The sequence below is a fragment of the Portunus trituberculatus genome, chromosome 42 (genome assembly GCF_017591435.1).
Source record: "Portunus trituberculatus isolate SZX2019 chromosome 42, ASM1759143v1, whole genome shotgun sequence".
NCBI classification, from domain to species: Eukaryota; Metazoa; Arthropoda; class Malacostraca; order Decapoda; family Portunidae; genus Portunus; species Portunus trituberculatus.
This window is the reverse complement of record NC_059296.1, coordinates 10,729,338-10,742,916: the sequence shown is the minus strand read 5'-3', so window position 1 is coordinate 10,742,916 and position 13,579 is coordinate 10,729,338. Positions and strand designations below refer to the sequence as shown.

At 43.4% G+C, this 13,579-nt stretch overlaps 1 protein-coding gene across 1 annotated transcript; it reads right to left on the bottom strand.

Moving 5' to 3' along the window:
- Positions 1-1,408: 1,408 nt before the first annotated feature.
- Positions 1,409-10,398, bottom strand: LOC123517366. The gene is made up of 5 exons (XM_045277378.1): positions 10,332-10,398; positions 8,589-8,764; positions 3,840-3,974; positions 3,603-3,679; positions 1,409-1,655 (listed from the first exon to the last, which is right to left on the bottom strand). The coding sequence occupies exons 1-5, from the start codon at positions 10,396-10,398 to the stop codon at positions 1,523-1,525; spliced, it is 588 nt and encodes a 195-aa protein (XP_045133313.1). The 3' UTR covers positions 1,409-1,522.
- Between the last annotated feature and the right edge of the window lie 3,181 nt (positions 10,399-13,579).

Sequence of the window (13,579 nt, the reverse complement as noted above, 5' to 3'; positions counted from 1 at the left end):
TCTTAGTCTGTCTTTCTCAGTCTCTCTTTCTCAGTCTCTTAGTCTGTCTCAGTCTGTCTGTCCGTCTGGCGTCATAGCGGCCGTCACCGGCTCCTGACGACGGAAGGAGTACATTTTTCACACAATTAAGCTCTCTACTCTCGTCTCATATTGGTCGATATGTTCCAGTTCAGGTATAATCAGTGCACGGTTTTTTCCTGTGACAGCGACGGAGCACTTCTATATGGCTTATTGAAGCGGGAGGAAAGGGGAAGGAAGACACACAGGAGGATAAAAGGTTAACTAAAGGATAAAATAATGTGGAGATGGAAGGAGTGAATTAGTTTGCATGAATGTGGATTAATAACTATTCATCATTCACAATATTTCCCTCCCACTTGATTAATTCTATATAAAAGTCAAGTTGTAAAAATGGCTGCATGTAATACCTTTACTTTCCACATTAATTATGGTTGTGATACAAGAGTGCCATTTAGTGAAAGAATCTACGTTCGTTCTCCTCCGTTTGAATTACTAGGCAAGTGAAACATCAGTGAGTTTTACAATCTGCTTCACTTCGTCTGGTATCTCAATTAATTATAACCTATTATCATTTGACTTCTCTGTTACGCAACTGTCAGTGCCAGGTTGGAGGTTCTATAGCTAAAGGAGTAGCATGTCAGTAACCACTTTAGACTAGATAACTGGGGAGATTCTACTCAATCTAAGACCTAAGGAATTATAAAACACTTGAAAGTTGAATATAAATTATTAAGACAACACAAATACACCACAAAAACAAAGGTAGCAGGAACAGCCACGCCCACTCGGCCGGGAACCTCAGGGACCTCAGGTTTTGCCTCACCATGTTGTCTTGACACGTAGAGTAACCCTCGCAGAAGACAGCTGCGAAGAGGCCACCGTGGAACACGTACAGTTGATGGAAGGAAGGTACTTGTCCCACACGAAGTTCGTCGGCAGGAGCGCTGTAACACACCCTAAACCGAGGGTGTGGGTGTGGTGAAAGGGTTGAGGCGAGAACGTTGGCTGCCCAATCCATGCAACTCGCTCGGGCTGAGAGAGGGAGTGATAGACCCTCAAAAGGTCTTCTTCAGGTGAAGGCTGGCCGCTCTCTGCCGGACTATCAGGAGTGGCGGCAGACGTTGACTTGTATAGACCCGTAGGAGGGAGGTACCTTAAAGGAGGGGGGGAGGCGACAACGTGGCTGACCCCCTAAACCAAACTCGAGTTTCAAACTACTATTTCGGAAAAAAAACAACTGTAATAGTGTAAAAGGGGGTGGGTGTGGATGTGCGTGGGTGGGTGTGGATGTAAGTAAGTGTGTGTGTGTGGATGTAAGTAAGTGTGTGTGTGGATGTAAGTGTGTGTGTGTGGATGTAAGTGTGTGTGTGTGGATGTAAGAGTGTGTGTGTGTGTGTGTGTGTGTGTGTGTGTGTGTGTGTGTGTGTGTGTGTGTGCGCGCGCGGGTGCGGGTGCGGGTGCGGGTGTGCGCGCGCAAGCATGTAGTTCTAGAGCCCAATCTTTAGAGTAGATGAAGACATTGTCCAAGTAGAAAGTCACATTTGGGAGGTTGGCCAAGACAATCCTCATCAGGCGAATGTAGGTGGAACAAGTGGTGACGAGACCGAAGAGGAGACGGCAGAATTCCATCATTCCTGTGGGTGAAGACAGTCAATGGTTTAGCACGATCCGTCAAGGGGATCTGGTAGTAAGCGTTAGCAAGATCTAATTCTGAAAAGTAGGTGGCTCCGGAAATCTTGTGAAGGTCGGTCTCAACGGAACATGAAGGTTCGGCGTCGAACACAGTGATGGAGTTTAGCTGCCGATAATCAATTGCCATTCAATAACTTCCATCGGACTTACGAACCATCACTACCGGAGAACAGTGGTGAGCAAGATGGTTGGATGATACCCAGCTGGAGGAGTTCATCAACTCCACGCTCGAAGAAAGGGCGAAGGTGAATCGGCACAGGGTAAGTTTTCGCTTGAATCCTACTGGTGCTGGTTAGGACGATGTCGTGCTGGAGTGTGTCGGTGCAGCCAGGCGTTGCTGAAAAAACATCTGGCAAGGAGGTGGTTAGATCTTCTAATGGCATCCGTTTATTCAAGTCGAGCCGAAATCTATCTGGGTGTTGGATAGAGTGTCTGACGAGGTGAGGGGGAGACAGATGAACAGAACAACAGGTCTTCATCGTCGTCCGTCTCGGCTGGTCCTCCCCAAGCTGGTTTTGGTTTCATCACTGGCAAGAGTGGAGACATTTAAAATGTGTGCCCGATTTACTTGAGCTCTTTATCCTCCAGAACTTTATTAAGGACCATTCTAGGTTAAACAATTTTTTATTAGAATTAGGGAGATCAAGAACCTCATCACTAGGCTTTAATTGTCTGTCCTGGGATCTTAAGTCAAAGTAGGACTTGGGCAGTACTCACATCAGCTTCTTGGGCGGCGAGCTGAGCACTTGAAGACTACCCCGCAGCTCGAAGACGTAATGTAGACTGGTCCGGTCGTTCTCCAAAAATCTCGTCCTCCCACAAATCCTTTAAAACAAGAGGTTCCGCACACTCCGGCCATAAAGGAGGTCGAAGGCGGAGAAGCCTGTACGATCACTAGGTAGTTCCCAGAGGGAAAAAAAAAGCGCTGGAGTAAGGTACCGATGCCACTCTCAGGAGTTTCTCATGGCAAAGCTCCCGAAAGACAGCTTTGAGGGGACCGTGCAACCTTTCTACCCGTCCGTTCCCAGCGGGGTGGTACGAGGTAGTGAACTACGCAAGGAGTTTGTGGAGCTCGGCCATCAGTTGTGATGTGAACCGAGTTCCTCTATCGCCGAGGAGCGACATAGATGGAATCCCACGTCCTTCAAGAGGAATTGCTTCAGGAAGTCCTGCGGAAAATTCGATAAGGGTCAGTATGTATTTGTGGCCTTCGAAAGATGAAAGTGGCCAAACGACACCTACCGCCACCCAAGAGAAGGGCTCAGCCACCGCAGGCAAGGGTTGGAGAGGAACAGGCTTGACCCACCCCCTTGATGACTTACGTTGGCAGACGTCGCAGGAGCGGCAGTAGTCTCGGATGTCTGAGGCCACGGCAGGCCAGAAGAAGTGTCCACTGACTTTGCCCTCAGTTTTCCTGGGAGAAGTGACTGGCAAGGGGACTCATGGGCCACCTTGAGTACAACACCTCGACAGTCAGAAGGAACAACTAGCACGTGTTTCCCGAGCTTTCCAGAGGAAACACGACATAGGCCGTCCACCCATACCAGCTTATAGGAGGGGGAAATAGGGGGAGAACAACAGCTAACTTCCCAAAAACTCAGCAGGCATTCCAGGAGTACCCAGACCATCAAAGGTTAGTCAACAACCAAGTTGCTCTGAAAAGTGGAATGAGAACAACGCGACAGCAGTACGCCAAAACCCACTTCTGGACCACGATAGTGAGTGAGTGCGCGCGCTGGTCTACTTACAATGGTCTACTCAATCCAAGACCTAAGGAATCATAAAACGCTTGAAGTTATATAAATTATCAAGATACATACACCACACAAGAAACAGCAGAAACAGCCACGCCCACTCGGCCGGGAACCAAACAGGACCTCAGATCTTACCTCACCATGTTGTCTTGACGCGCAGAGTAACCCTCGCAGAAACCAGCCCCGAAGAGGCAGCCGTGTAACACGTACAACTGTTGGAAGAAAAGTACCTGTCCCACACAAAGTTCCTCGGCAAAAGCGCTGGAATACATCCTAGACGGGGGGGTGTGGGTGGGGTGAAGGCAGGATTGAGGCAAGAACGTTGGCTACCCAATCCATGCAACTCGCTCGGGCTGAGAAACAGTGACTGACCCTCAAGGTCTTCTTCAGGTGAAGGCTGGTCGCTCTCTGCCGGACTATCAGGAGTGGTGGCAGACGTTGACTCGTATAGACCCGTAGGAGGGAGGTACCGACAAGGAGGGGGGAGGCGACAACGTGGCCGACCCCCTAAACCAAACTCGAGCTTCGAACTACTGTTTCGAAAAAAGACAACAACTGTAATAGTGTAAAAGGGGCTGGTAATTACCTTTACCTGTTAATGCAAAAGGGAGTGTGTGTGTGTGTGTGTGTGTGTGTGTGTGTGTGTGTGTGTGTGTGTGTGTGTGTGTGTGTGTGTGTGTGTGTGTGCGCGCGAGCAAGCATGTACAATAATGTGTTTAGACATAACAAGGGTAGTTAGGTATTTCGGTCCTTACAGCAACGTATTTTTTGTGACGGAAAATTTGTGGAGGTTATTTGAGGATCGTGTAATTCTTTTTCTTTTGTGGAGGGTGATGTGTGAGTTAATGACGCCTAATATTATTTTACTTCAGGATATAATTATTCCTACTTTTATCTTATTTGCACATTTAATTGTCTTTTTTGTGGTTTATTTATTCATTTTTTTTTTCTTTTAGTACTTTATCAGTATGTCTTTCCCTTTCACATTTAGAACGTCTCTTCACTGTAGCCTGGTTGTTAGTGCACAGTCTGAATGCTATTTTCTCATATTATTGTAAGTGTGTTGCAGGCGCCGAATCCCGCCAATTGAATGGAACAAGGTTATGCGTTGCTAGATTTACATTAAGATTGCACCGACTTGTTACGCTCTGAACAAGTGTCATAATTTATGCTTTCAATTTATTATCCAGTTAGTTGTTGGCGTCTAGAGAACAATGGGAAACATCTGCCATTTGCAATTACCAATAGAAGCGTTCATGATTCGAAAGGGTGAAAACAACAAGGGGTGAGCAGAAATCAAAGTGGAACCGAAAGAGAAACACGATGCCAATAACAAGGCAGAAGGTTATAAGCAACAATCTGAGGTACAAGTTAATAAGGTGACGTGTGAGAAAGGTGACGAGGTGACTAACTTACTTACTTACCTACTCCCACACTTTCTGCTGCCTCACCGCCTCTTTAATTAACTCAGTATTGATCACCAAGTTTTTGCAAGCCTTCAATAATATTTATTTTTTGTTCGGTAACTATCTATCTGCGCTGCCATGGTGCAATTACACGAGTCTGAAGTGCATCTCATAATTATATATTTACAATCCATGAGTGTCTAATCACCACGTGACATTTAAACATTTTCTCGTCATTTTCCAGGTGTCGATGAAAGCGTGAAGGTGAATGGTTAATTTTTGAGTGTACAGGTTTATGCGTGTCAATTTTCCTCCGTTTTAAGGTCATGTTCAATACTTCATGTCCTAGCAGTAGAATGCCGGGATAAATAGCGCATGTGGGCGTGTAAAGGGAGAGCTGCGAGTGTGGGCGAATAATCGTGATTGTTGTATCCATGATAAATACACGCATCACCTTTGCCTCCCACACATCTTAATGGTTCCTCTGTGGACAGGACTGACTCATTTATATGATCCATCATTATGGGAGGCACAATTCTCTCTCCTTTCTCTCTTTTCTATCCTCATCTTTGTTATATTTATTTCTTTTTACTAACTTTGCTCTACCCTGCCTCTCCTAAATCTTTTCTCCCTCCCTCGTCTCTCTCTCATCTCCTGGCTTTCTCTCTCATACTCCATCCTTATCCCAATTTTCCTCCACTTCCTCCTGTCTACCTTCGTCCCTTGATTTTTCTTCATATCACTGACTTTCTCCTCTTGTTTAATCGTTTTCTCTTCGTTCCCTCCTTCCTTTCACCTTTGCTGCGCAGTTCAGTCACCTTCGCGGGTCCTCCACGCAGGCGACGTGCCCGGGGCGGCGAGACAGATTGGCCACTTACAGTACTCGATTAAGAAGAGAATTTCCATGGTTGATTCCGTAGCCTTTTTACCGCCTCGCCCGCTCCGCTGCGCCAAGTCCCCTATCACTTTGTTAAACTAATTAATTCACAAAGGGATCACAAAGTTGGAATTACAAAAAAAAAAAACGGGTATCAATATGTAGATTGCTTTGTTTCATTCCACGTAATTATTTTTTTCCTTTCATCTTCTTTCGCCAATGAAGTCTTCACTTCGGTTCGCTTTTCGGATGCGTTCATGCCTGGCCGGTGAAAACGCGCGACCGCCTGTAAACTGATCTAACCCATTTGCAAAGTTAATAAAGCGCCTGAAAGCGAACGATGAGAAAGAACATGGTGACGCTTCGCATTATTTATGAAGACCCTTCCGAGCGCCGACAGGTTGAAGTGCTAAAAGTGGTGGTGGGTGGACGTGTGCAGTGGTGGGGTTGCTGAGGTGGTGGTGCTGGTAGTGGTGCTCTAAGGATAGTGATGTGGGTATAATGCATACATTTTGTGGTATGTTACTTTAAAGTTCTACTGGTGTCAGTATTTGAAAAAAAAAAAAAAAAAAATATATATATATATATATATATATATATATATATATATATATATATATATATATATATATATATATATATATATACCATATATGCTGCAGGTCCGAGAGATTAAGCCAAAAAAAGGGATAAAGGTCTTGAAATCATCCTCTTAAAATTAATGAAGTCAAGTCATGGGATGTTTGAGATACAGAAGCAGACAGGGAGTTCCAGAGTTCCAGACAAACTACTTTCAATTAATTCCCAACCAACAACATGATCTCATTTTATATTATCAAGTATAAGCATACGACACGCACTGCCCGATATCCTAGTGCCCATACGCCTACACACACATTACCGATTCCTCACCTGCACTACTCACTCGCCCGCCTCCCTGTCTCCCTCCTTCACCAGCCACGCTATAATGGACAACGCAGACCTAATTTTCAGCCATTTCATTCGTGAAGAACGATTGTCAACGCTTGAACCGAAAACCTGCCACCCGGGAGCCAAGAGTCTTGTTGAACCGTGTCGCTCCTAAAATTATATATACCACTGCATACCTGGGGAGGAAAAGAGGGTGGAAGAGAAACCGCTACAAAAAAAAAAAAAAATGACGAAAGAATAATGAAATACACGTCGCAGTGGAACTACGATACAAATGCAATCTTAATACCAAGTCAGCAAAATAAATCTGCCAAACCGGAAGGAGGAATGATGAAATATACATGCTAGCATTATACAAAGAATCATCTGAAATTTCACTACCATCGTCAAGGTGATGAGACAGAAACACTTTTTAATTGGGACGGTTGGGGGAAGAGGAGACTGAACCTATCATGCATCACCTGCTTTGTGGGGCAGGTTGTGAAGTTATGGACTGCGTACCGTTAAGTTCCCTTTCTCATTCTAAATTTTCTATCAGATAAACAAATTCGCACACGAAATTCACATGAAAAAATAAATACCATATGATAGAGTACATTAAAGTATGTTGCTTTATGCATTTAATATTATCCATTTATTCATTTACTGTGACTGGCACTTAGTTAAAATTCTCAGAAGAAAATTTTTCCAGGATAGAATTTCCACATAATCCGATGAACGTTATTACTGCAACTCAGTTTGTCGACTGAAACTCCGCCACTTGACAGTTAAAATGTACTGAAACATTGGCGTGTGTGTGCAGCCGGACATGAGGTCGAGTAATTGTGTTCACCACGATATAATCCACGATATTATCATAAAACTATTTTTCTTATAGTGGGGTTTCAACACAACAAAATATAATACAACTGTACACTAGGTATTTCACAACATACACAATAAAAGGTTTAAATGAAGGTTATTGGTCTTTTGCTGGAATACTAAGCTGCTCACGTTTCCGGTTAGTTCCATCACTTAATTAAACAGAAGCAATCAAATTCACACCTTATTTCACATATATAGAATATTCAAACTTCCTTTAACCTACACGTGGCGTTAAAGTTAAAACCAAATACCTCTCCAGGAATCTCATGCCTTCGAAAAACATTATATTTCTAACTCATATTGGTGACGATGGCAGTAACGCGGATGGGGAGAAGGACGCCAGGGACAAAGCGCTGTTAAAATGCAAGTGTAAAAGTAGACAGATGCAAGGAAAGGGGACTACTACTAATAAAGCTGTTCTTAAAGAGATGCAAGAGCAATGGAGGAACGATGAAGGAGGAAGATGAGGATGAAAATGATGATTATGATCATCCACTGATGAGATGGAGGAGTAATAGGAAGAGGAATACTGGGAGAAGACGAAAAAATAATTGAAATGAAAACAAGGAAGAAAAAGAAAGAATTGCTAAAAGAAAAAAGACAAGGAAAGGGAAGAGCAGTAAGAGGAAGAGCGGGAATAGCAATGATGTGATCTTCAACACGTGCAAAAATAAAGAAAAAAAAACTCACAGGGTCATGTTCAGGAATGGGCAGGTAAAAGGTTAATTATTTCATTTGAATTTTATTATTCCGCGCCTCGGAACTGGCGGAATCGAGCGTTATGAAGAGTGTATTAATCATAAACCACTTGGATTTTAATTACATTTTCTGGGCATCGCGTGTTCCGCCAAAAAGAGCGCAGGAAAATCCAAGTTGAATCTGAATACGTAATTACCATCCTATTTTAACGCGTTTAATTTGCTTTAAAATAAAACCTTAGGGAAAAAATATACCAAACCGCCACGCCTATAAAATTTCATAATAACGTAAGCGGTACAACTCTCATCTCTTAAAGTATTTCAGGCCGAGCCAAAATTACATTACGTCTGGCCCGGCGCGACTCGTGCCTTGTGTGCGTCGTGTGCAGGCGTGTGGCGGCGTGTGCGGCGTTGCTTGATTTGACGCGACGTTTTGCAGCCTCGCGTCCATCTGCCGTGGCAGCGTGAAGGAGGCACCCGCATTCAGGCCTCGGTGGCGGGACGTGCAAGGGGTGGAACAGGCTGTACGCAACACAAAACACTAAACCTATAAAAAAGTTCGTGGATATACACTGAACGCATCAAAATGTTTACTCGCTATGCATTTCAACAAAACGAATATCAAGTAACAACCGAAGCATGTTTGTAAGTGTGCTGGTATTTTGTCCTCCGCGTATCGAGTGTTTGGGACACGAGGCTCATTAGAGTGGTCAGTTATCAGTAGATCCGGCTTGTGGTGCGGCGCGGCCATAAGGACAAGCGGTGGTGCGGCGGTGCGTCATTACCTATTTCACTGTATGGGAGGGATTAATCGAGCCATTCATTACGTCCCACAATAACATTTACTGATAATGCTGATATCCTCTGCAAAATGCGCGATATCACGCTAAACATACGAGGGTAATAATATTATCATTTAAATTTCGTCGGTCCGACAATACATTTCCCGAAATAAAAGTTCTATTATATGGTGACTGCGTCCCTTTGCTCATTTAATTAAGATCTGGCAGACGATAAGACAACTTTGCATTTTAAGCTTTCACTTTTTCTCTTTTCCTTGTTAGGCTTATCAAATTGTGCAGCAGACTGGAGGTTGCCAGCTGGCGAGGGTGTGGGGCGGAGGAAGGGACGTTGGGGTTGGTTGCATAGGCGGCACAGAGGAGAAGGAGGAACAAGAAGCTATGCAACAAACAGGGGAGACCTCAGCCAGCATGGGCGTCAGAAGTTATGTACACACTGAGTTAAAATTTGCACTATCTAACATGTGTGCCAATTATGTCATCCACGTCAGACTTAACTACTATGATATACGTAAAAGGAAAAGGGAAATTGCTGCAAAACTTATTCAATTACCGTACATCAAGTGCAGGACTGATCAAGTCCAACACTATGATTCCCAAGCATGTCCAATACGCTTCACGAGTTTCCCCTGAAGGTTGTACGGATATTTTCAGCAAGTGATCAGCTTGAATAGCTCAACTTTGAACTTTCCGATAGAGAAGCGAGACATGACGTAACAAGTTAATAAAAAAAAAAATAAAACATTGGAGAAAAGTTGTAGGGAGAAACATGCAGGGACCAGGATGAGAGTATCAGGAAGGAAAGCAGGAAAAAAATTTGAAGCAAAACTTACAAATAAATCAAGCCATATATAGCTTTAAAATAAAACGTGTATATAAAAGTTAAAAAATGCAGAGTACGTTTACAAAATCACAAACAAATTAAACTTTAAAACACTTCATTGTTCTACAACATGATGTTCTTCGTATTACTATTATAGCGTCAAACGAAACTCATCACCAATATTTATTAAGGAGTCCGCCATTATTTCTTCACCAGTACTTCATGTTACTAATTATTTTCACTAACAATCATAGTGCAGACAATTTCATGTATTTGTCAGTTCATTATAATTATATATAATTCTTACTGAGAGAGAGAGAGAGAGAGAGAGAGAGAGAGAGAGAGAGAGAGAGCAGGAAAAGGTGGTAAATCGATAATGTCAGACTACTAATCTGTACCTCAATGTCCGGCATTTAAGGAACATCTGACAGGACTCGCGGGCTGCACAAGACATCCGCGTGTTCACTTTCTATGTTCTTGCCTCTCCCTGGGCCGTCGCTCGCTGGCCGTGACTGGGACTGGAGGCCACGCATGATTGCCGCTACGCTACTTTTTACCACATGCTAAATTGGAAGCTAGTTTCTCCGACATGTTATTTATGTACGTACTTGTGTGCACGTGTGTGTGTGTGTGTGTGTGTGTGTGTGTGTGTGTGTGTGTGTGTGTGTGTGTGTGTGTGTGTGTGTGTGTGTGTGTGTGTGTGTATGTGTGTGTGCCGATGCGTGAACATCATCCACCGTGTCTTGATGGAGAACGGACTTTTTGAGTGCGAACAGCCGTGTTGTGAGTGTCTCCCCGCGATGGTGAAGGTGACTTGAGTAACCTTTCCACGTGTCATGCCTTGGACGAGACGGCTGCGGGGAAAAAGAAAGGTTCAACGGTTCCGACTCAATAATTGCTTCGCACCAAAATAAGCGCAGCAAAATCTGTGCATTTCCTGCCGAGAAAAACAGGAGTAAACACACGCAACTAGGGCGCAAAACAAGTCCATTTTTCCTTTTCCCTCACTCCCCGCCCCACCAATCCTAACACAGGGGGGCGGCGTGGGAGGATTAATCACCGGCTCCCTGAAAATAGCTGGCCAACAATAACAGGACAACGAGGACAAACCGGCCCTAAGAGAGCTGTCAACACCATGCGCATTAGGAAGTTTTCTGTCTCCTCTGTGTTTGCTGGACCATCTTCTATTCTCTCAGTTTTATATATTGTATTACGTATATTGTTTTTATTTTAGGTTCATAGCTACATGTTGGACTTTATCGATTGCCTGTTGTTAAATGTTCAGTATGACATAAGAAAATAAATATGAATAATAGAAAATCACAAAATGGATATTAAAAATGGGAGAAAATAAAGCCTATATTGATACCAGGATTTCGTGACCGTTGGACTGGCCTCGCATGTGATGATGGAAGCAACAATACCATTAACATTACTGCCATTACCATCCAGCGCTTCCCTACACCCCTATACATCACACAGTATGCACATTAATCCTGTTTTATCCTGGTCGCTTTCCGACTGCTTTCATTACATTACTTTTGGCTGCGACTACTCATAAAATGCCTTGAAAATTCCTTATGTCAGATACTAAACGAGGATCATAACAGTATTTCTTTTTATCACTGTAGTACCTCCCATAATCACTACAGTCACCACTACCTCCAGCATCACCATTATGACGATCACCACCATAAAAACAGAACCAGCACCTTAGTCATCACCAAGCTGTCAAATGAAAAGAAAACCAGGCACGAGGGAACGTCGACATCCGAGCATTACCAGCAGTGGGCCAAAACAAAAACACACGTAAAAAATATAAAAGGAAATGGCCTCAGGAACCGGACACTCCAAGCCATACCAAGGCTGACCTTTGCCTGGAGGAGGAGGAGGAGGAGGAGGACGAGGAGTAGGAGGAGGAGGAGGAGGAGGAAGAAAGGATGGAATAGGAGGAAGGAGGAAAAGGAAATTCGCTCCCCTTCCTCTTTCTTTCCATCTTTTTCCTTCTTTTGTATTATTGTCGTCAGCATCATCACCTTCTATTTCTAACTCCTCCTTCACTTTTACCTCCTCCACCCTGTATTTTCACTTCCTTTTCCTTCTCTTTCTCCTCTTCTTCCTTCAATTCTCCCTTAATACTTCTCTTCATCCACCAAATGCAAGTTCCATCTGAGGTCAATTGAGGTGGCTGGAGGAGCCTCACCGCCCCTCACCGAAGGTTACAAGTCGGCCAGGTGCTGTGGCCGGGGCGCACCTGACAGCAGAGTCGTGCTGAGATAATGCAGGATGAGCATGAAATATTACTACCACATTACATTCAAAGCATCCACAAGAGAAAAAAAATAAATACTGAAAAATTGAATAAACATGAGTCCAGGAAGCGGAGTACACGCCACAACCAACAAAGCAACGCACAACATGAGAAGAGAGACGCTCGTTGCAATAACTTGATGAGTCTGATGCGCGTCTCACCATCTCACTAAAACATCAAAGTGCAAGGTACAGACGGCTCAGGAATGAGAGCAGCCTCCGGTTGAATCTATCAAACAGACACTCAAGAAAATAGATAAAAGACAAGGTAGCGAATATACATAACAGGATATCATATAAAAGTTATAATTATTGGTTGTTAGGTGCAGGTTGTCCATCAGGTGACGACTCTCGCTTGTATAGACACTCGAGTACAAGTTACTTAAAATGCTTCCACGTTAAACCATACCGTAATAAATCGTTCAGAGCAGCTTGTACCCAATTAGTTTGGAGTGCCTGTCTTATAATGTTTGTAAAATATTTACATACAAAAAAATACAAAATAATAATTGTAATTACTTTGGGAATGTGACGGTGAGATATACAAAACACTACTAACAATGGTGATTACAATGTCATTTATGAATAGTGAGGAAACGTGTACTTTGTTATCGATATTTACTGAAACTGTCTATGTTTCTTCCTCCTCCTCTTAATCTTCTCTTCATTCTTTTAATCTCGTTATTTACCAGATTTTACTACCTCTAAAGGATAAAAAAGTAATTCCAATGTAATTACGCCTCATTTGATAGCTTCCCACTCTCAACACTAGATAAGCCACGTCCTTCCATTCACTTCAGCGCTGCCTCACTCACTGAATCACACTCTTCAGTACAAGGTGTTCCTCCCGGCACTTCTTCTGCTCAAGTGCTTTTAGTTCCCATTCGTCAATCCATCCTTGGTAATCATCCTCTGTCCCGCCCTGTACTATAGTCACTCAGGCGGAAATGAATGTTTTTTTTTTTTGTTATGCTTATTTATCTATTCACATATTTGAATTTCTTTTAACTTTCCTGGTTCAGTGACTTAATTTATGCGGCTTCTTCTTTTTCATATCTGACTATCTACTTTGTTTGTGTATGTGTCTGTCCGTCTCTTTCATTTCCCTCCACCCTCTGTCTTTCTCCCTCTCTCTCTCTCTCTCTGGTAATCTCTCGTTTCCTGCACCGCTTTCAGTATTCATCGCCAACCGACGGATCGAGTGCGCGAAGGAGGAGAAAAAATTACATGAAAGCCTCGAAAATAAACACGGAAATGAAGCGACGCTGGGCATGACACGAGGAACAGACGAGGAAAGAGAGAGAGAGAGAGAGAGAGAGAGAGAGAGAGAGAGAGAGAGATAATTGAAAAGCTACATGCGTTTAATAAAAATAGAAAGAAAAAAACGTTCAGAATATCTCAGCA